At 46.9% G+C, this 23585-nt stretch overlaps 1 protein-coding gene across 1 annotated transcript in view; it reads left to right on the forward strand.

Annotated features, from left to right (window-relative positions):
- The window catches only part of LOC127488206 (uncharacterized), a 16121-nt gene extending 2124 nt beyond the window's left edge, over window positions 1-13997 (forward strand). Inside the window, exons 2-17 of the mRNA XM_089320801.1 lie at window positions 29-191; window positions 283-467; window positions 886-955; window positions 1802-1983; window positions 3376-3445; window positions 4123-4304; window positions 5369-5438; window positions 6289-6470; window positions 7341-7410; window positions 8194-8399; window positions 9465-9534; window positions 10331-10512; window positions 11510-11584; window positions 12268-12337; window positions 13149-13329; window positions 13908-13997. Of these exons, the coding sequence (XP_089176927.1) occupies window positions 29-191; window positions 283-467; window positions 886-955; window positions 1802-1983; window positions 3376-3445; window positions 4123-4304; window positions 5369-5438; window positions 6289-6470; window positions 7341-7410; window positions 8194-8399; window positions 9465-9534; window positions 10331-10512; window positions 11510-11584; window positions 12268-12337; window positions 13149-13329; window positions 13908-13946 (1997 nt within the window). The 3' untranslated portion in view covers window positions 13947-13997. The remainder of the gene's footprint in view (window positions 1-28; window positions 192-282; window positions 468-885; window positions 956-1801; window positions 1984-3375; window positions 3446-4122; window positions 4305-5368; window positions 5439-6288; window positions 6471-7340; window positions 7411-8193; window positions 8400-9464; window positions 9535-10330; window positions 10513-11509; window positions 11585-12267; window positions 12338-13148; window positions 13330-13907) is intronic.
- Window positions 13998-23585: the final 9588 nt, after the last annotated feature.

Here is a 23585-nt window from a genome sequence, read left to right on the forward strand (position 1 = left end):
AGTGTGACTTCTGGCCTTCTGCTCCCAGCCTCCTCTCCTTCTATCTCCTGTCCTTTCCTCTCTACATTCTACTGGGTCTGCCCTATCTATGGGAAGGCTCTTTTTGAACATGAGGAATATCAAGATCACAAGGCTCTTAGAGGATGGCCCCATCCATATTGGATGAAAAATGCTTTCAGAATGCTAGGAAGGTTAGGTGGGACTGGGTTGGAACTGAGTGACTTTGTGTTAAGCTCTTATCTTTTTAACCCTTCCTTCCCCCATTCTGCATTCACACCTCAGGGTGTGTGAAGACCCACCCCCACTGAAAGGGCCAGATGTCATCATGCCTATCCTCAAGGATGATGGGTCCTACATGCTCTGTGGATTTTGGGCAGATGATGATGCTGAAGCTCCAATCTGGGCCTGTGTTGGGGCCTGGCATCCTACAATCCAGCAGCCCATCTGCTGTACTGAGGCCATTGTGGGTGAGTCCTTTGATGGGAATCTTGCTGAGACCTGCTGAACCTCCTGAGACCATCCCAATAACCCTGACCTGCTTGCTGTAACCCCCCAGGAAAGGAGGTGATGGGTAGGCAATCACATGGCTACATCTGTATGGACAAATGCTGAATACTGGGTGGGGCTACAGCACACATGTCATGTAGGCTTGTGTTTCTTAACCTGAGAGTTCCTGGGAGGGAGTTCTCCTTTGGTTGGCAAAGACTTGCCATTGGAAGCATGTGCTCCTGGGTGTGACACTCTTTTTAGCAAGGTAATGCCACAACTAGATGGCATGGATGTCTCTAAGTTGTGTGATGGTGGGCAGTACCTGAGCTTTACTGTGCCATCGCATTTGCATATCATCCCAGTTACCACATCCGGCCCCATTTTTACTCTCTGCAGTGGAAAACCCCTACCACCAAAAGGAGGAAGTGGAGTTGGCATCTACAGACCAGGCCAAGGCTATCCCCATGTAAACGTTCAGATGGGTTCAGGGTGTTTCAGCATGGCCATCTGGAGATTGCACACAGGAAGGAGAGAATGTGCCCCAAGGGCCATTTATACCATTCAAAACTTCTCCCACAGAGACTCTGAGAGCACCTCTCCAAACCTCCATGTGCTGTTGAGGTCCCCAAAGACTGTCCAGTCAACTCCCCCCAACATCCACTGAACACCTGCATAGTTACCTTGGGAACCAGTCAGCAGTCCAAGTCATTTCTAATACCGCTGCTTCTGTGTGGCCTCCATTAAAGTGAGAGGCCTCTCCCTCAGCCCCTCTGCTCGTCCCTAATCAGCATCCCTGTGTTACATTCATAAAGACAGGGATTCCAATGCCCGGATGCAAGCTACAGTGCTGATGTAATTAGGACACATCCTGAAGTGGTCTGGGGTGCTAAAGTGCTTTAGCTGGGTGGTAACATTCCACAACAAGGTGATTCTGTTTCCTGCAACTAGACAACTGGCTTCTGGCCAGCTTGTCCTTCTCTGTCCCCAGGGGGTTTTGAGAGTGGGTACCAGAGCCCTCTGCTCCTAAATGTGACTTCTGGCCTTTGGCTGCTAGCCTCCTCTCCTTCTGGCTTCCTTTCCCATCCTCTCTGCATTCTACTGGGTCTTCCCTATCCAATGAAGGCTCACTTTGCCTGGACCAGGGGAAGATCTAGATCAGATGGCTGGTGGTGGTTGGTCCTGTCCCTATTGGGTGACAGATCTCTCAGACTGCTAGGATGGTTTGGTGGAAATGGGTTGGAACTGAATGACCTTGTGTTAACCCTTCATGTTTTCTACCTCTTCCATCCTCCCCTCTGCATTCACACCTCAGGGTGTGTGGAGACCCACCCCCACTGGAAGGGCCAGATGCCATCGTGCCTGTCCTCAAGGATGACAGATCCTACCTGCTCTGTGGATACTGGGCTGATGAGCCTGAAGCACCAGCCCAGGCCTGGGCTAGGGCCTGGCACTTTACAACCCAGCAACCCCTCTGCTGTGCTGAGGCCATTGTGGGTGAGTCCTTTGATTTGATCTTGCTTCAGACCTGCCACACCTGATTGTACCTCAGTGACACTGGCCTGCTTGTTCTAACCCCCAGAGAAAATGTCCTGATTTGGTAAGATGTCCCTTAGCTCAATCTAGATGGTCTGAAGTAGAACTTTGGTGGAATTTGCAGCAAAGATGTATCATAGGCAGATGTCTCTTAACCTCAGAGCCCCAGGTTATGCTCCATTTTCTGGCACCAAAGCCGGTCATGTCGGCACCCAAGGCAGGTGTGGTGGCATGGATCCAGTGATATATACTGTGCTCATGCATGGGATGGGTTTTTTTCCTAGGCCTTACTTGGTAGAGTGGGATGCCCTTGGCCAGTTGTAGGCTTCCCTGTGAGACCTCTGCCCCAACTATGGCTAAGATACTGCATGCCTGCCAGGACAGCTGTAATCTTGGCTTACCTTCTCAGCCTGAGTTCTTAACCACACCCCCCTAAACAGGACCGCACTGTCTCTCTTATTTCCTTTGTGGTGACATCACCCCTTATCTGAAGCCCAGGACCATGTGCTGGCTTTGAGCCTCTCAGGATTCACTAGGGGTACAGTGTCTTCATGGCACCAAAAGACTTCAGTGGTGTGAGGCTCCTTGGGTTTCCCATGTTCATATTGCAGCAGAGTGTGTGAGCCTGGGAGTCTCCCACATTGGCTCTTGCATGGGATGGTCCTCTCATTGTGTGGTTGGTCTCTTAGAACATATCTGACTCACAGGCCAAGGACACAAAAGGTTGAAAATGGCTGACCAATTGGGAAGGTTAAGATTCCTGTTGTGTGTTATGAAACACTCCCCCAAAAGGGAGGTAGAGCAGCGTTGTTAGAGGATTTGAGCATTATCGGCATGTCCTCCTATGAGTTAGGCTGTCACTATCCAAGGCTGTGCCACAACCAGACAGTACAGATTTACTCAGAATATGGTGGGGGCCAGTGCTGCAGCTCAATAGGCTAATCCTCCATCTGCGGTGCCGGCACACCGAGTTCTAGTCCCAGTTGGGGCACCAGATTCTGTCCCGGTTTCCCACCTTCCTGGCCAGCTCTCTGCTGTGGCCCAGGAGTGCATGGAGGATGGCCCAAGTGCTTGGGCCCTGCACCCGCATGGGAGACCAGGAAAAGCACCTGGCTCCTGGCTTTGGATCAGTGTGGTGCGCTGCCCACAGTGCACTGGCCATGGTGGCCATTGGAGGGTGAACCAACGGCAAGGGAAGACCTTTCTCTCTGTCTCTCTCTCTCACTGTCTACTCTGCCTGTCAAAAATAAAAAGAATATGGTGGGACAATTGTGATACCTGTGCCTTACTAGCCTGTTGCATTTGCATGTCATCTCATTTACCATGCCCTGCCCCATTTGCACTCCCTTGCAGTGGAAGACTCCTCAAACAAAAAGGAGAAAGTCAAGGGGGCATCCTCAGATCAGGCTGAGGCTATGTCCAGGTAAGTTGACAGCTGGCTCCAGGGTTTTTAGTATGGTATGGCTATCTGGTGATGGCAGAAATGGGGTGAGAGAAAGTGCCCTGTGAGATTTTTAAAACATTCATTGCTCCTCCCAGGAAGACCTGGCACACCTCTTGAAATCCCCATGTGCTGAGTTACACTGTACTGCTGCCCAGGTCACTGCCCAGTTATCTTCCCCTGGACACCTGCATAAGTTTCCCTGGAAACCAGTCACCTATCTAGATCATTCCTAATACCACTGCTTCTGTGTGCTTTTCCTAAAAAGTGAAGGGCACTCCCTCAGCCCCACTGCTTGTCCCTCATCAGCATCCCTTGTCCTTTTCTGTCTCCAGGGGTTGACAAGAGGTGCCCCAGGGCCCTCTGCTCTTCAGCATGCCTTCTGACAATTGCCTACAGCCTCCTCTCCTTCTATCTTCCTGTCCCATCCTCCCCGTGTTCTGTTGGGTCTGCACTGTCCATGTGAAGGTTCACTTTGACTGCACCAGGGGAGGCTCTAGATCAGATGGCTCTTAAGGGACAATCCTGTCTCTGTTGGGTGACATACACTTTTAGACAGGGAGGAAGGATTGGTGGGATTGGATTGCAACTGAATGACTTTGTGTTAAGCCTTCCTCTTTTCCTCCCATCTTGTCCTGCCCTCTGCATTCACACCTCAGGGTGGGTGAAGATCCACCCCCACTGGAAGGGCCAGATGTCATCACACCTATCCTCAAGGATGATGGGTCCTACATGCTCTGTGGATTTTGGGCAGATGATCCTGAAGCACCAGTCCAGGCCTGTGCTGAGCCCTGGTACCTTACAACCCAGAAGCCCATTTGCTGTGCTGAAGCCATTGCGGGTGAGTCCTTTGTTGGGAATCTTGTTGCTGACCTCCAAACCTCCTGAGTGCACTTGGTGACCCTGTCTTGCTTTCTTGAACACTGCTGGAAAAGATTGTGATGGGGTAGGCTGAACCATGGAGCAGATCTAGATTGACAGAGGCAGAACCTGGGGTAGAGTTTGCTGCACTAATTTAGGCATGTGTTATTTAACCTGAGATCCCCATGTTATGCCCCATGCTCAGCAATGAATCTGACCATGTCACTGTCCCCAAAGCAGGTATGATGGCATGGCCTGGGCTTTGGAGCCTGTGCTCATTCAGATGACAGGGTTTTCTTCCAGGCCTCCACTTGAAGAGTGGGATGCCTTTGGTCAGTGCAGGCTTCCTTGTGAAACCTCTGCCCCATTTGGTTACCAAGACACTACATGCCTGCCAGGACAGCTATTCTGGCTACTTTCTCAGCCTGAGATCTCCACCAGATCCCGCTGAGTAGGGTCACACTCTCTCACATTCGCACTGTGGTGATGTCATTCCAAATCAGGAATCCTCAGCCATGTATTGAGGGTTCCATCCTGAAGTAGTCAGTGCTGGCCTTGTGTCTATCTGGATGCTCTAAGGGGCACAGTGTCTGCCTGGCACCGAAAGACTTCAGTGCTGTGAGCCCCTGTTGGATTCACATGTTCACATTGCAGCACAGTGTGTGTGCCTAGGAATTTCCCACTTTGGATGTTGCATGGGATGGTCCTCCCATTGTGTGTATGGTCTCTTAGAACATATCTGACTCACAGGCCAAGGACACATATGGTTGAAAATAGCTGACCACTTCTGGAAGGTCAGGATGCATGTTTTGTGTTATGAAAAACTTCCCAAGTAGGGAGGGAGGGCTACATTGTTAGACAGAGGACTTGCCATTCCAGGCTTGTCCTCCTGTGAGTGAGGCTGTGGCTAACACAGGCAGTTCCACAACCTGACAGCATAGGTGTCTTCAGAAGCTTGTGACAGTGGGTGGTGCCTTACTTTATGCCATCTCATGTACATGTCATCCCATTGACCACATCCTGTCCCATTTGCATTCTCTGCAGTGGAAGAGCCCTCCTGCAAAAAGGAGGAAGGGGACTCGGCATCTGCAGAGCAGGCCGAGGCTATACCCATGTAAGTTGGCAGATGGGGTGGAGGTTGTTTATTATGGACTCCTGGAGATGGCAGACATGGGGAGGAGAGAATGTGCCCCATAAGCAATATTTACCATTCAAAGCTCCGCCCAGGAAATCTCTGCTTGCACCTCTTCAAAGTTCCATGTGGTGAGGCTGGCCCCAAACACTGTCCAGGTCAGCCCAAACCTCCAACCTCCATTGGAAACCTGCAGAAGTTTGCCTGGGGAACATTCACCTGTCCAGGCCATTTGTAATGCCACTGCTTCTGTGTGGCCTCCATAAAAAGAAAGGGGCCACTCCCTTGGCCCTTCTGCTAATCCCTCATCAGCATCCCTGCAGTACGATGATTGAGACAGAGAATGCCCAAGCACTGGTGTACTAAACAGCACTGAGAAAAATGGGACCCAATCCCATTTCTGTCTGTGGTAGTAAAGTGCTTAGCTGGGTTGGAACATTCTACACCATGGGGATTCTTTTCCCTGAAACTAGACAACTGGCTTCTGGCCAGCTTGTCCTTTTCTGTCCCCAGGGGTCTGGGAGAGAGCTACCAGAGCCCTCTGCTCCTAGAATGCTTTCTGGCCTTCTATTGACAGCGACCTCTCCTTCTTTCTTCCTGTCCCATCCTCTCTGCATCCTGCTGTGTCTGCCTTATCCCTGTGAAGGGTCTCTTTGAACAAGGGGAGGATCTAGATCAGACAGCTCTTAGAGAGTGCTCCTGTCCCTATTGGGGAAAGACACTTTCTGAGAGCTAGGAAGGGTTAGTGGGGCTGGGCTGCAACTGAATGACTTTGTGTTAAGCCCTCATCTTTTCCTCCTCTCTTGTCCTGCCCTCTGCATTCACACCTCAGGGTGTGTGGAGACCCACCCCCACTGGAAGGGCCAGATGCCATCGTGCCTATCCTCAAGGATGACGGATCCTACCTGCTCTGTGGATACTGGGCTGATGAGCCTGAAGCACCAGTCCAGGCCTGGGCTGGAGCCTGGCACTTTACAACCCAGCAGCCCATCTTCTGTGCTGAGGACACTTTGGGTGAGGCCATTGATATGATTCTTGTTGCAGATATGATAAGCCTATGAGCATCCCAATGACCCTAGTTGCTTGCTCTAAGCCCCTGGGGAAGGGTGGTGATGTGGTAGGCTTTCCTCAGGGCTACATCTGGATGGACTAAGGCAGAACCCTGGGTGGAGTTTGCAGCATGGATGTAGTCTAGGCAGGTGTTTCTTGCCCCAGCCCTGTGCCATGACCCTGCATTTCTCCCAGGAAATCTGTACTCCCAGCTACCTTCTCAGCCCAAAATCTTAACTGGATGCTCTTGAACTGGGCTGTTTGTTCTCTTGTTCCCATGGTGGAGACTGCACTTCCCCTCTGGAACACTTAGCCATGTACTGGGGGTTCCATCCTGAGGTTGTCAATGCTGGCCCCGTGCATCTCGGGATCCACTAGGACCACAGTGTCTGCATGGCACCAAAAGGTGCCTGTGTGTGGGAAGCTCTATGGGTTTCCCATGTTCATTTTATGGCAGGGGATAGTAACCAGGGAGTCCCCACATTGCCTGCAGGATCAGATGAGCCTCTAATTGTGCAGTTGAACACTGAGACACCTAAGAGAGCCAGGGGATTGAATGTGGCTGACCCCTTGTGGGAGATCAGAATGCCCGATGAGTGAGTTGACACACTCTCAGACAGGGAGGGAGATTTCCATTGTTGGGCAGAGGACTTGTCAAAACAGCCATGTCCTTATGGTTTGGTTCTGTCGCTAACCAAGATAGTACCACAACCAGACAGCATAGATATCCTTGGAATCTGGTGTGACAGTAGGCGGTACCTGTGCTTTAGCATGCTCTCACATTTGCTTATCATCTCATTTGCCATGTCCTGCCCCATTTGCACATCTTTGCAGTGGAAGAGCCCTCATTTCAAGAGGAGGAAGGTGTGGTGGCACCTGCAGACCAGGCCGAGGCTAATCAGAGGTAAACCTAGAGATGGGTTGAGGGGGCTTTACTAGGGACCCCTAGAGATGGAAGACGTGGGAGAAGAGAAATTGCCCCACTCAAATCTCTTCCTACAAATGCTCTGGAGCACCTCTTGAAGGCTCCATGTGCTGAGGTGGACCCCAAATCCTGCCAGATACCATCACTTATCCTCCTTTGGACACCTGCACAAATATTCCTGGGCCCAGTCTCCTGTTGAGGTCATTCCTCGTGCCACTGCTTCTGTGTGGCCTCTCTAAAAACTGAGGGCAACTCCCTCAGCCCCTCTGCTTTTCCTTCATTAGCAACCCTGCAATACGATGATAAAGACAGGGATGCACTGCACAGTTCTGACAGAAATGGGACCCATCCTGGGGTTGTCTGGGCTGTTAAATACATTCCCTGGGTTGGAGCATTTCACATTAATGAGAATCTTTTCCCTGAAACTAGACAACTTGCTTCTGGCCAGCTTGTGCTTCATTGCCCTCAGGGGGCTGTGAGAGTGGGCAGCAGAGCCCTGTGCTCCTCCTTCAAGCCTTCTACTGACAGCTTCCTCTCCTCCTATCTTCCTGTCCCAGCCCCTCTGCATTCTAATGTGTCTGCCCTGTCCATGTGAAGGCTCATGTTGTCTGAACCAGAGGATGAGTTAGATCAGATCGATCTTAGAGGATAATCCTGTCTCTCTTGGGTGACAACCCTTTCAGACTGCTAGGAGGGATTGGTGGGACTGGGTTGGAACTGAATGACCTTGTGTTAAGCCCTCATCTTTTCCACCCCTCCCAGCCTCTGCTCTGCATCACACCTCAGGGTGTGTGAAGATCCACCCCCACTGGAAGGGCCAGATGTCATTGTGCCTATTCTCAAGGATGATGGATCCTACATGCTCTGTGCAGTTTGGATGGATGATCCTGAAGTGCCGGTCCAGGCCTGGGCTAGGGCCTGGCACCCTACAACCCAGCAACCCATCTGCTGTGCTGAGGCCATTGTGGGTGAGTTCTTTGATGTGAAACTTGGTGCAGGGCAGCCAAACCACAGGAGTACACCCATAAACCCTTGGCCTGCTTTCTGCAACACTCTGGAAAAGGTCTGAAATCTTAGGCTATCCACTAGACTTCATTGAGGTGGACTGAGGCAGAACCTTGTGTGGAGTTTGCAGCAACTGTTTAGTGTAGGCAGGTGTTTCTTAACCTCAGAGCCCAGGTTATTCTCCACTTTCTGGCACCAAAGCCAGCTGTGTCACTATGCCCAAAGCAGATGTTGTGGCATCGATCCACCATGAGCCTGTGCTCATGCATGCGACAAGGTATTTTTCTAAGGCTCCTCTTGGAAGAGTGGGATGCCTTTTGCCAGTGGCAGGCTTCTCTGTCAGACCTCTGCCCCAGCAATTTGCAAAGACAATGTCTGCCCGCTAGGCCAGCTATACTTCTGGTCACCTTGCTGAACTGAGATCTTAATCACATCCCTTTGAACAGGGCCATACTGTCTCTCTTATTCCTACTGTGGTGATGTCATACCTCATCTGGAACCCTGGGCCATGTCCTGAGGGCTCCATCCTGTGGTAGCCAGTGCTGGCCTATTGCCTCTCAGGGTTCACTAAGGGACACAGTGTCTGCATAGCACCAAAAGTCTTAGTAGTGTGAAGCTCTGAGAGTTTCACATATTCATATTGCAGCAGAGTGTGTGAGCCTGGGAGTTCCCACCATGGCTGTAGGATGGGATGAGCCTCTCATTGTGTGGTTGGTCTCTTAGAACATACCTAATTCATAGGCCAAGGGCCCATATGATTGAAAACAGCTGACCACTTGTGGAAGATCATGATGCCTGTTGTGTGTGATGAAACACTCCCAAGAAAGGGAGGGCTGCATTGTCAGGCAGAGGACTTGCCATTGCAGGCCTGCCCTCCTGGGAGTGAGGCAGTGGCTGACCAAGGTCATGCGACCACACCTTTCTTAGGAAGATGCTAGAATATGGTGTGGTACCTGTTCTTTACTAGGCCATCGCATTTGCATGGCATCTCATTTCACATGTCCTGCCTCATTTGCATTTCTTTGCAGTGAAAGATGCCACCTACCGAAAAGAGAAAGTCATGTTGGCAACTGCTGATTGGGCTGAGGCTACCTCCAGGTAAATCGACAGATGTGTTCAGGGTGTTTTAGTATGGACATGTGGAGATATCAGACATGAGGTGAGAGAATGTGCCCTTTGCATGATTTATATCATTCAGTTTTCCTCCCACAATGACTGGATGCACCTCTTGAAAGCTTCATGTGCTGAGTTGCACTGTAACACTGTCCTGCTCACTGCCCATTTACCCTCAATGGGTCCCTGTATAAATTTCCCTGGAAATCCGTCACCTGTCTAGGTCACTCCTAATGCCACTACTTCTGTGTGGCCTCTCTAAAAAGTGAGGGCCTCTCCCTTGGTCCCTCTGCTTGTCCTTCATCAGCATCCCTGTGGTGCAATGGTGAGACAGGGAGTGTGCAGGGCATGATGACACCACAGTGCTGATGGAAATGGGACCCATCCCGAGGCTGTCTAGAGTACTGAAGAGCTTTAGCTGGGTGGGAACATTGCACCCCAAGGGGATTCTTTCCCTGGAACTAGACAACTGGCTTCTGGCCAGCTTGTTCTTCTCTGTCCCAGGATGCTGTAAGAGGGCCCTCTGGCCTTGGGCTGACAGACTCCTCTCCTATTACCTTCTCTGCATCCTGCTGGGTCTGCCCTGTCCCTGTGAGGCTCACTTTGAATCAAGGGAGGATCCATTTTGATGGCTGTTAGTGGATGGTCCTGTCCCTATTGTGTGACAGACCTTAAGGACTGCTAGGAAGGTTTGGTGGAACTGGGTTGGAGCTCAATGATTTTGGTTTAAGCCCTCATCTTTCCCAATCCTCTCATCCTCCCCTCTGCTTTCACACCTCAGGGTGGGTGGAGATCCACCACCACTGGAAAGGCCAGATGCCATTGTGCCCATCCTCAAGGATGATGGATCCTACATGCTCTGTGCATATTGGGCTGATGAGCCTGAAGCCCCAGTCCAGGCCTGGGCTGGGGCCCTGCACCCTACAGCCCAGCAGCCCATCTGCTGTGCGGAGGCCATTGTGGGTGAGTCTTTTGGTGGGAATCTTGCTCTAGACCTGCCAAACCAGCTGAGTGCACCCTAGTGACAGAGGTCTGCTTGCTCTATACCCCTGGGGAAAGGTGTGATGTGGCAGGAACTCTGCGCTACTTCTGGGTGGACTAAGCAGAGCCCTGGGTGGAGTTTGCAGCAGGGATGTAGTGTAGGCAGGTATTTCATGACCTCAGAGTCCCAGGTTATGCTCTGTTTTCTGACAAGCAAGCCGACCATGTTGCTGCATAAGAGGCAAGTGTGATGGCAGGGCCCCAGCCTGTGCCCCTGCATGTGTCAAGGATTTCTTCTAGCCTACACATGGAAGAGTGGGGCACCTTTGGCCTTGCCCTAGATGCCATTACACTGCATGTCTGCTACCACAGCTCTACTCGGGTTACCTTCTCAGCCTGATATCTTTCTCAGATCCTGATGAACTGGGCATGCTGTCTCTCTCATTCCAATTGTGTTGATGTCACTCTTCATCTAGAACCCTGAGCCATGTCCTGAGGGTTCCATGCTGAGGTTGCCAGTGCTGGCCTCGTGCCTCTCAGGATCCACTAAGGGCCACTGTGTGAATGACACCAAAAGGCTCCTGTGTGTGTGAAGCTCTGTGGGTTTCATATGTTCATACTGTGGCAGGGTGTACATGCCCAGGAGTCCCCCACCAATGACTGCTGTGGGGATGAGCCCCCTGTTGTGACACATCAGACATAGACCAAGGAGCCACGTGGTGAAAGCGGCTGGCCCCTCATGGAAGATCAGGATGCCTGATCTGTGGCTATCACACTCCAGACAGGCAGGGAGCTCTCCATTGGTAGGCAGAGGACTTGCCATTGTAGGCATGTCCCCTGGGAGTGAGGCTGTTGCTAACACCTGTTCACTAAGTGAGCAGCATAGGTGTCCTCAGAAGCTGGTGGGGCATTTGTGATACCTGGGCTTTACTATGAGAATGTGTTTGCATGCCATCTCATTGACCATGTTCTACCCCAGTTTCCCTCCTTGCAGTGGAAGATGCCTCCAGCCAGAAGGAGAAAATAGAGGTGGCATCTGCAGAGCAGACTGCAGGTGGGGTGGTTCTTTGTGTGATTGGTCACTTAAAACACATCTGGGTGCTGGCGCTGTGGTGCAGTAGGTTAATCCTCTGCCTGCAGCGCCAGCATCCCATATGGCCACCTGTTCTAGTCCCGGCTGCTCCACTTCCAGTATAGCTCTCTGCTATGGCCTGGGATAGCAATATAAGATTGCCCAAGTCCTTGGGCCCCTGCACCCACATAGGAGAACAGGAAGAAGTGCCTGGCTCCTGGCTTCAGATTGGCGCAGCTCTGGCCATTGTGGCCATCTGGGGAGTGAACCAATGTAAGGAAGACCTTTCTCTCTGTCTCTCCCTCTCACTGTCTGTAACCCTAACTCTCAAAATAAATAAAATCTTTAAAAAAGTAACCCACACCTGGAACTTACAACATATAGCCATGGGATTGAGAGCAGCTGATCACTTTTGGAAGATCAGGATGCCAAATGAGTGAGAGGACACACGCCCAGCAGGGAGGGAGATTTCCACTATTGGGCAGAGGACCTGTCTAAACAGGCATGTCCTCCTGTTTGGGAGCTGTTGCTAAGCAAGGTAGTGCCACAGCTGGACAACATAGATATCCCTATGTGACTGTGGGTGGTACCTGAGCTTTAATATACCATCGCTTTTGTTCGTCATCTCATTTACCATGGCCTGCCCCATTTGCACGTCTTTGCAGTGGAAGAGCCCTCATCACAAGAGGAGGAAGGGAAGGTGGCACGTGCAGACCAGGCTGAGGCTAATCAGAGGTAAATCTACAGATGGGTTGAGGGTGTTTTACTCTGGACATCTGGCATGCCAGACACAGGAGGAGAGAAAGGGACCCATGAGCCATTTTTCCCATTCAAATCTCATCCTACAGACTGTGGACCATGTCTTGAAAGCCCCATGTGCTGAGGCAGGTCACAAACACTGTGCAGGTCACCAACTACATATCCTCTTTGGAACCTACATAAGTTTTCCTGGGGTCCAGTCATGCCGAGGTCATTCCTCATGCCACACTTTTATGTCACCTCCATAAAAAGTGTTTGGCAGCTCCCTCAGCCCCTCTGCTTGTGCTTCATCCACATCCCTGCAGTACAACAATAAAGACAGGGATGTCCAATGCACCAATGCTCTCCGCAGTGCTTAGTGAAATGGGATCAATGCCAAGTTCGTATTGGTTTCGTTGGTTGGGAGCATTCCAGACCAAGGGGATTCTTCTCCCTGAAACTAAACAGGCTTCTGGTCAGCTTGTCCTTTCCTGTCCCAGGGGGCTGGGAGAGGGACACCTCAGCACCTTCTGCCCTTCAGCTGCCATCCTTCTCTCCTCTGTCTTCCTGTCCCATCCTTCTCTGCACCCTGCTGGGTCTTACCTATCTGTGTGAAGGCTCACTTTGTCTGCACCAGGGGAGGATCTAGATCAGATGGCTCATAGAGAATGATCCTTTCCCTGTTGGCTGACAGACCCTTTCAGACTGCTAGGAAGGTTTGGTGGAACTGGGTTGGAACTCAATGACTTTGTGCTAAGCCCTCATCTTTTCCACCTCTTCCGTCCTCCCCTCTGCATTCACACCTCAGGGTGTGTGGAGATCCACCCCCACTGGAAGGGCCAGATGCCATTGTGCCTATCCTCAAGGATGACGGATCCTACCTGCTCTGTGGATACTGGGCTGATGAGCCTGAAGCACCAGCCCAGGTCTGGGCTGAGGCCTGGCATGCAAAAACCCAGCAGCCCATCTGCTGTGCTGAGGCTTTTTGGGTGAGTCCTTAGATGTGAATCTTGCTGCAGACCTGTCAAAGTGCCCGAGTGGACTCCTATGACCCAGGCCTGCTTGCTGTTACTCCCCAGGGAAAGGTGGTGATGTGGCAGGCTGTCCCCTGGGCTATATCTGGATGGACAGAGGCAGAACCCATGGTGGAGTTTGCAGCACAGTTGTAGTGTGGCTGGTGTGTCTTAGCCTCATAGTCCCAGGATATGCCCCCCTTTCTGACACTGACACTGGCCTTGTTGTGCCTGAAGCACATGATGGGGTATGGCCCCAGCTTTTGTTACTAAACTTTTGTTGCTGAACAAATTATTTCCTCTTAAGTATTTATATCTCATTTGAGGGTTTTGGGAAAAAAATCTGTATTCTTTCTGTTGGACTATTAAGTCAAATGGTTTGCAGAATGTCTGACTTAGAATTGTTTTGTAGATTCTAGGTTTTCTTAGTAACTCATGCCCTGCAGATGAGCTGAGTTTGGTCCTAGTCTCTGTCACTGCTGAGCAGTCCCTCCAGACTCAGCTGGCAGCAGGCCCTGACCAAGACTCTCATTTGATTTCTGTCTCCCTCTCAGGTGCTAAGAACTTCCTCTGGTGGATACCATGAAACCTGACTCTGTTCATTCCAGGACCCCATTTATATTAAAGTTTGGCTTTGTTAATTATTTGGGTTGAATATTTTGCTCCATAATCTTTTTTTTTTTAAACTTTTATTTAATGCATATAAATTTCCAAAGTACGACTTATGGATTACAATGGCTTTCCCCCCATACCGTCCCTCCCACCCACAACCCTCCCCTTTCCCACTCCCTCTTCCCTTCCATTCACATCAAGATTCATTTTCGATTATCTTAATATACAGAAGATCAGCTTAGTATACATTAAGTATGGATTTCAACAGTTTGCTCCCACACAGAAACATAAAGTGAAAAATAATAGATGATTTTTAAAAATGATGATGAAATCAGAGCAGACCTATTGTCATGTTTAATCCCAGTGAGAGTCAAGTTGGGAACTGATAATTTCTTTTTTTTTTTTTTTTTTTTTTTTTTTTTTACAGAGGATCAGTTTAGTATGCATTAAGTAAGGATTTCAACAGTTTGCACCCCCATAGAAACACAAAGTGAAATATATTGTTTGAGTACTCGTTATAGCATTAAATCTCAATGTACAGCACATTAAGGATAGAGATCCTACATGAGGAGTAAGTGCACAGTGACTCCTGTTGTTGACTTTACCAATTGACACTCCTGTCTATGGCATCAGTAATCTCCCTATGCTCCAGTCATGAGTTTCCAAGGCTATGGAAGCCCTCTGAGTTCTCCGATTCTTATCTTGTTTAGACAAGGTCCTAGTCAAAGTGGAGGTTCTCTCCTCCCTTCAGAGAAAGGTACCTCCTTCTTTGATGGCCTGTTCTTTCCACTGGGATCTCACTCACAGAGATCTTTTGCCAGAGTGTCCTGGCTTTCCATGCCTGAAATACTCTCATGAGCTTTTCAGCCAGCTCCGAATGCCTTTAGGGCTGATTCTGAGGCCAGAGTGCTATTTAGGACATCTGCCATTCTATGAGTGTGCTGAGTATCTCACTTCCCATGTTGGATCACTCTCCCCTGTATTTACTCCATCAGTTAGCGTTAGCAGGTACTAGACTTGTCTATGTGCTCCCTTTGACTCCCAGTCCCTTCACCATGACCAACTGTGAACTGAAACTGATCACCTGGAACAGTGAGATGGCATTGGTACATGCCACCTCGATGGGATTGAATTGGAATCCCCTGGTATGCTTCCAACTCCACCACTTGGGGCAAGTCAGCCTGAGCATGTCCCAAATTATACATCTCTTCCCTCTCCCATTCCCACCACCATGTTCAACAGGGATCACATTTCAGTTAATTTTCAACACTTAAGAATAACTGTGCATCAATTACAGATCTAAACCAGTCATATTAAGTAGAACAGATAAAAAAAACTACTAAGAGGGATAATGTATTTAGTTGTTCATTAACAGTCAGGGCTATGCTGATCAAGCCACCATTTCCCATAGTGTCCACCTCACTCCAACAGGTTTCCCTCTTGGTGTTCAGTCAGTCGTCACCGATCAGGGAGAACATATGGTATTTGTCCCTTTGGGACTGGCTTATTTCACTCAGCATGATGTGTTCCAGATTCCTCCATTTTGTTGCAAATGACTGGATTTCGTTGTTTCTTACTGCGGTATAGTATTCTAAAGAGTACATATCCCATAATTTCTTTATCCAGTCTATCGTTGATGGGCATTTAGGTTGGTTCCAGGTCTTAGCTATTGTGAATTGAGCTGCAATAAACATTAGGGTGCAGACCGCTTTTTTGTTTGCCAATTTAAATTCCTTTGGGTAAATTCCAAGGAGTGGGATGGCTGGGTCGGACGGTAGGGTTATCTTCAGGTTTCTGAGGAATCTCCAGACTGACTTCCATAGTGGCTTGACCAGTTTGCATTCCCACCAACAGTGGGTTAGTGTCCCTTTTTCCCCACATCCTCGCCAGCATCTGTTGTTGGTAGATTTCTGCATGTGAGCCATTCTAACCGGGGTGAGGTGAAACCTCATTGTGGTTTTGATTTGCATTTCCCTGATTGCTAATGACCTTGAACATTTTTTCATGTGCCTGTTGGCCATTTGGATTTCCTCTTTTGAAAAATGTCTATTGAGGTCCTTGGCCCATCTCTTAAGTGGGTTGTTGGTTTTGTTGTTGTGGAGTTTCTTGATCTCTTTGTAGATTCTGGTTATTAACCTTTTGTCTGTTGCATAGTTTGCAAATATTTTTTCCCATTCTGTCGGTTGTCTTTTCACTCTCCTCACTGTTTCTTTTGCAGTACAGAAACTTCTCAATTTGATGCAATCCCAATAGTTGATTTTGGCTTTGACTGCCTGTGCCTCCCGGGTCTTTTCCAGAAATTCTTTGCCTGTGCCAATATCTTGAAGGGTTTCTCCAATGTTCTCTAGTAACTTGATGGTGTCAGGTCGTAGATTTAGGTCTTTAATCCATGTGGAGTGGATTTTTGTGTAAGGTGTAAGGTAGGGGTCTTGCTTCATGATTCTGCACGTGGAAATCCAATTTTCCCAGCACCATTTATTGAATAGACTGTCCTTGCTCCAGGAATTAGTTTTAGATCCTTGATCAAATATAAGTTGGCTGTAGATGTTTGGGTTGATTTCTGGTGTTTCAATTCTGTTCCATTGGTCTATCCATCTGTTTCTGTACCAGTACCATGCTGTTTTAATTACAACTGCCCTGTAGTATGTCCTGAAATCTGGTATTGTGATGCCTCCGGCTTTGTTTTTGTTGTACAAGATTGCTTTAGCTATTCGAGGTCTCTTGTGCCTCCATATAAATTTCAGCACCATTTTTTCCAGATCTGAGAAGAAGGTCTTTGGTATCTTGATTGGTATTGCATTGAAAGTATAAATTGCTTTTGGGAGAATGGACATTTTGATGATATTGATTCTTCCAATCCATGAGCATGGAAGATTTTTCCATTTTTTGGTATCCTCTTCTATTTCTTTCTTTAAGGTTTTGTAATTTTCATCGTAGAGATCTTTAACGTCTTTGGTTAAGTTTATTCCAAGGTATTTGATTGTTTTTGTAGCTATTGTGAATGGGATTGATCTTAGAAGTTCTTCCTCAGCCATGGCATTGTCTGTGTATACAAAGGCTGTTGATTTTTGTGCATTGATTTTATACCCTGCTACTTTGCCAAACTCTTCTATGAGTTCCAATAGTCTCTTAGTAGAGTTCTTTGGGTCCTCTAAATAAAGAATCATATCATCTGCAAAGAGGGATAGTTTGAGCTCTTCCTTCCCAATTTGTATCCCTTTAATTTCTTTTTCTTGCCTAATAGCTCTGGCTAGAACCTCCAGAACTATATTGAATAGCAGTGGTGAGAGTGGACATCCCTGTCTGGTTCCAGATCTCAGTGGAAATGCTTCCAACTTTTCCCCATTCAATAGGATGTTGGCTGTGGGTTTTTCATAGATTGCTTTGATTGTATTGAGGAATGTTCCTTCCAAACCCAGTTTGCTTAGAGTTTTCATCATGAACGGGTGTTGTATTTTATCAAATGCTTTCTCGGCATCTATTGAGATAATCATATGGTTTTTCTTCTGCAGTCTGTTAATGTGGTGTATCACATTGATTGTCTTGCGCACATTAAACCATCCCTGCATACCAGGGATAAATCCCACTTGGTCTGGGTGGATGATCTTTCTGATGTGTTGTTGCATTCTATTGGCGAGAATTTTATTGAGGATTTTTGCATCTATGTTCATCAGGGATATTGGTCTGTAATTCTCTTTCAGTGCTGCATCTTTTTCCGGCTTAGGAATTAAGGTGATGCTGGCTTCATAGAAAGAATTTGGGAGGACTCCCTCTTCTTCGATTGTTCTGAATAGTTTGAGAAGAATTGGAGTTAGTTCTTCTTTAAACATCTGGTAGAATTCAGCAGTGAATCCATCTGGTCCTGGGCTTTTCTTTGTTGGGAGGGCCTTTATTACTGTTTCAATTTCTGTCTCAGTTATGGGTCTGTTTAGGTTTTCGATGTCTTCCTGGTTCAATTTAGGCAGGTTGCATGTGTCCAGGAATCTATCCATTTCTGATAGGTTTCCCTGTTTGCTGGCATACAAGTCCTTGTAGTAATTTCTGATGATTCTTTTTATTTCTGTGGTGTCTGTTGTTACATTTCCTTTTTCATCTCTGATTTTATTGATTTGGGTCTTTTCTCTTCTTTTTTTAGTTAGTTGGGCCAATGGGGTGTCAATTTTGTTTATTTTTTCAAAAAACCAGCTCTTCGTTTGGCTGATTTTTTGTAATGTTTTTCTTGATTCAATCCTGTTGATTTCTTCTCTGATTTTAATTATTTCTCTTCTCCTACTAGATTTGGGTCTGATTTGCTGTAGGTTTTCTAGATCCTTGAGGTGAATAGAAAGCTCATATATTTGGTGTCTTTCCAATTTCTTGATGTAGGCACCTATTGATATAAACTTTCCTCTTAACACTGCTTTTTTTTTTTTTTATTACTTAGCTGGGGGTATTTTTTTTTCTTTTATTTAATGAATATAAATTTCCAAAGTACGACTCATGGGTTACAATGGCTTCCCCCCCCATACCGTCCCTCCCACCAACAACCCTCCCCTTTCCCACTCCCTCTCCCCTTCCATTCACATCAAGATTCATTTTCGATTATCTTAATATACAGAAGATCAGCTTAGTATACCTTAAGTAAGTATTTCAACAGTTTGCTCCCACACAGAAACATAAAGTGAAAAATAATAGATGATTTTTTTAAAATGATGATGAAATCAGATCAGACCTATTGTCATGTTTAATCCCAGTGAGAGTCAAGTTGGGAATTGAAAATTTCTTTCTTTTTTTTTTTTTTTTTTTTTTTTTACAGAAGATCAGTTTAGTGTACATTAAGTAAAGATTTCAGTCGTTTGCACCCCCATAGAAACACAAAGTGAAATATACTGTTTGGGTACTCGTTATAGCATTAAGCCTCAGTGTACAGCACGTTAAGGACCGAGATCCTACATGAGGAGTAAGTGCACAGTGACTCCTGTTGTTGACTTTACCAATTGACACTCCTGTTTATGGCATCAGTAATCTCCCTATGCACCAGTTATGAGTTTCCAAGGCTATGGAAGCCCCTTGAGTTCTCCGACTCTTATCTTGTTTAGACACGGTCCTAGTCAAAGTGGAGGTTCTCTCCTCCCTTCAGAGAAAGGCACCTCCCTCTTTGAAGACCTGTTCTTTCCACTGGGATCTCACTCACAGAGATCTTTTTGCCAGAGTGTCTTGGCTTTCCATGCCTGAAATACTCTCATGGGCTTTTCAGCCAGATCCGAGTGCCTTTAGGGCTGATTCTGAGGCCAGAGTGCTATTTAGGACATCCGCCATTCTATGAGTCTGCTGAGTATCTCACTTCCCATGTTGGATCACTCTCCCCTTTATTTATTCTATCGGTTGGTGTTAGCAGATACTAGACTTGATTTTGTGCTCCCTTTGAGTCTTAGTCCTTTCATTATGATCAATTGTGAACTGAAATTGATCACTTGGAGTAGTGAGATGGCATTGGCACATGCCACCTTGATGGGATTGAATTGGAATCCCCTGGTATTGGATTGTTTTCACTTACCTCCAGTTCCACACTGCTTTTGCTGTGTCCCATAAGTTTTGGTATGTTGTGCTGTTATCCTCATTTACTTCCAGAAAGTTTTTGATTTCTCTTTTGATTTCTTCTATGACCCATTGTTCATTCAGGAGCATGTTGTTCAATCTCCATGTGTTTGCGTATGCTCTAGGGATTCCTGAGTTGGTAATTTCCAACTTCATTCCTTTATGGTCTGAGAAGCTGCATGGTATGATTCTAATTCTTTTGAATTTGCTGAGACTTGCTTTATGGCCTAGTATGTGGTCAATCCTAGGGAAGCTTCCATGTACTGCTGAGAAGAATGTAAAATCTTTAGCTGTAGGATTGAAAGTTCTGTATATATCTGTTAGATCCATTTGGGCTATAGTGTCGTTTAAATCTACTGTATCCTTGTTGATCTTCTGACCGGATGATCTGTCTATTTCTGAGAGTGGAGTATTGAAGTCCCCCAGTACTACTGTATTGGGGTCTAAGTCTCCCTTTAAGTCCGTTAATAAATCTTTTAGATAAACTGGTGCCCTGTAGTTAGGTGCATATACATTGATAATTGTTATATCTTCCTGTTGAATTGATCCCTTAATCATGATATAGTGTCCCTCTTTGTCTCTCTTAACAGTTTTTGTGGTAAAGTTTATGTTTTCCGATATTAAGATGGCTACGCCCGCTCTTTTTTCATTTCTGTTGGCATGGTATATCTTTTTCCAGCCTTTCACTTTCAGTCTGTATGGATCTTTGTTGGAAAGATGTGTTTCTTGTAAGCAGCAAATAGATGGGTTTTGTTCCTTAAACCAATCAGCCAATCGGTGTCTTTTAACTGGACAGTTCAGGCCATTCACGTTCAAAGTGACTAATGATAAGTGGTAACTTTGCCCTGCCATTTGCCAAAGATAAGTTCTAATATATGCTTTGAATTCCCTGTGATCTTTTGCTGTGAGGTTTCCTTCCTTGGTTTCCTTCCTTTACCTTCTTTCATATTGATGACCGTGTTTCTGTGTTTCTGTGTGTAACACATCTTTAAGCATCTTTTGCAGGGCTGGACGAGTGGCAACAAATTCTTTCAATTTCTGTTTGCAATGAAAAGTCTTTATTTCACCTTCATTCACAAATGATAGCTTTGCAGGATATAATATTCTGGGCTGGCAGTTGTTCTCTCTTAGTACCTGGGCTATATCTCGCCATTCCCTCCTAGCTTGTAGGGTTTCTGATGAGAAGTCAGCTGTGAGTCTGATTGGAGATCCTCTGAGAGTAATCTGATGTTTCTCTCTTGCACATTTTAGGATCTTTTCTTTATGTTTCACTGTGGAGAGTTTAATTACAACATGTCGTGGTGAGGATCTCTTTTGGTCATGTTTATTAGGGGTTCTGTGGGCTTCCTGTACTAGGATTTCTCTGTCCTTCTCCAAACCTGGGAAATTTTCTGCAAGTATCTCACTAAAAAGGCCTTCTAATCCTTTCTCCCTCTCCATGCCTTCAGGAACTCCTAGAACCCGAATGTTGGGTTTTTTAATAGTATCCTGAAGATTCCCGACAATATGTTTCAGATTTCTAATTTCCTCTTCTTTTCTTTGGTCTGACTGTATCCTTTCCTGTTCTCTGTCTTCTAAGTCCGATATTCTCTCTTCTGCTTCACCCATTCTGTTTGTAAGGCTCTCTATTGTGTTTTTCATTTGATCTATTGAATTCTTCACTTCAGTCACTATCACAGTTTCCTGTTGTACTAGTTGTTTCGTTTCATTTTGATTCCTCCTTAATATTTCATTTTCACGAGAGAGATTTTCTATCTTGTCCATTAAGGATTTGTGTAGTTCCAGAATTTGTTTTTGAGAACTTCTTAATGTTCTTATCAATTTTTTGAGATCTGCTTCTTGCATTTCTTCTATGTCATCATCCTCATAATCTTGAATTGGGGTGTCTTTTTCATTTGAGGGCGTCATGGTGACTTCCTTGTTTTTATTACCTCGGTTTTTGCATTTGTTATTTGGCATATTGGAGATATTTGGTTTCTTCACTGTGGTGCTTTTTCTTGTTATACTATGACTCTAGATTAAGTGGACTATCTGTTTTTGATGGAGCCTTAGGGCTTGAGATGGGTGTGGCCTGAGAGCTCTGTTTGGTGTGCCAAAGGTGACACTCCCAGGTTAGGCGTGGTAAACCTCTCTCTCTCTCTCTTTTTTTTTTTTTTGATTCAAAAGGGAAGTAATTCCGCACAGCTGAACGAAGTTGGAGGTAGTTAGCAGGCAAATGATATACCCACAGGAGCCAGAGATCGGAAGCTCTTTCCCAAGATCCCCACAGGGAATCTGTTCGGCCCTCGGAGTGGGCTCAAATTCTCCTTCAGCCTCCCACTGGGTTGCCAAAGTTACGGAATTGTAGTGTCTCTGGAGAGTGCTCAGTGAATTCCGTGAGTTCTCTCCCCCACCGTCTCTTTTTTCACAGTCTCAGTTCAGTAGCACCACAAATTTACTAGCTCCTAATCTCCTGTTAATTCGCCCCGCCCAGAGTCAGGTTTTTCTGCTAGGCTCAGGGCCGGTGCAGACCTGAGGTCGCTCTGCTTATGACGTATGTCCAAGATGGCGCCTGCTCTTTGTCTTGCTCGCCCTTGAGAGGTGAGCGGAGAGAGAGAAACCCGTGTCCGTACTAGTCACCCTTTTTTCTCTCTCTCTCTCTCTTCCAGTTAGCCTTGTGAACTCCCCCCCCCCCCCCGGGGGTCGTTCCCTCTAGTCTCCTCTCTCTGCTTGCCTGCCGGTGTCTCGGGCTATTGAGGTTCGGCTCACCTCGCGTTCCAGCGCTGGTGTGTTGAGTCTGCCGCTGATGTCCCGAACTGTGGGCTCCCACGCTCTCCACGCAGGTCCGCTGTGAGTCACGCGTTCCGGAAGAGTTTCTTCTGCTGTTTCCTCCCCTACTCTTCCTTGAACCTGCAGTATCTCCACTTTTATTAAACTATCTCTCCCCAGACTATCAGTGTGCTCCCTTCCTATTCCGCCATCTTGCCAGCTATATCCGCTCCATAATCTTTAAACCTCACAAATACATGGATTAGTATAACACTGAAACCTGGAATTCTAGGTGTCTTCTGATAATTGTAGTCAAGATTGCTCCTATGCCACAGGACGTGTCTACATGCGTCAAGTCTAGTGAAAAAAACCAGACATAGTCCAATACCATGTGAGTACAGGTTAAAGCAGACCTGCTAGGAGTGCACAGTAAGGAGGCAGTTCTAAGGTGAACGCAAGAATGCATATACTCAAGGTGAGCATGAGAATCTCTCAAGACAGTGAGGGAGTGTCATTAGAAAGGCATGTGGGAGAACATATGGTATTTGTCCCTTTGGGACTGGCTTATTTCACTCAGCATGATGTGTTCCAGATTCCTCCATTTTGTTGCAAATGACTGGATTTCATTGTTTCTTACTGCGGTATAGTATTCTAAAGAGTACATATCCCATAAGCCAGTCCCAAAGGGACAAATACCATATGTTCTCCCTGATCGGTGACAACTGACTGAACACCAAAAAGGAAACCTTTTGAAGTGAAATGGACACTATGGGAAACATAGCCCTGACTGTTAATGAACAACTTAATACATTATCCCTCTTAGTAGTTTTTTTTGTCTGTTCTACTTAATATGACTGGTTTAATTCTGTAATTAATACACAGTTATTCTTAAGTGTTGAAATTTAACCGAAATGTGATCCCTGTTAAACATAAGAGTAGGAATAAGAGAGGGAAGAGATGTACAATTTGGGACATGCTCAAGCTGACTTGCCCCAAATGGTAGAGTTAGAAACATACCAGGGGACTCCAATTTAATCCCATCAAGGTGGCATGTACCAATACCATCTCACTAGTCCAAGTAATCAATTTCTGTTCACAGTTGATCATAATGAAAGGACTAAGAGTCAAAGAAAGCACATAAATAAGTCTAGTACCTGCTAATACTAACTGATAGAATAAATAAAGGGAGAGTGATCCAACATGGGAAGTGAGATACTCAGCAGACTCATAGAATGGCGGATGTCCTAAACAGCACTCTGGCCTCAGAATCAGCCCTAAAGGCATTCGGAGCTGGC

This window comes from Oryctolagus cuniculus, chromosome 19 (genome assembly GCF_051225735.1).
Source record: "Oryctolagus cuniculus isolate XC-2025 breed Fujian yellow rabbit chromosome 19, ASM5122573v1, whole genome shotgun sequence".
Taxonomy (NCBI): domain Eukaryota; kingdom Metazoa; phylum Chordata; class Mammalia; order Lagomorpha; family Leporidae; genus Oryctolagus; species Oryctolagus cuniculus.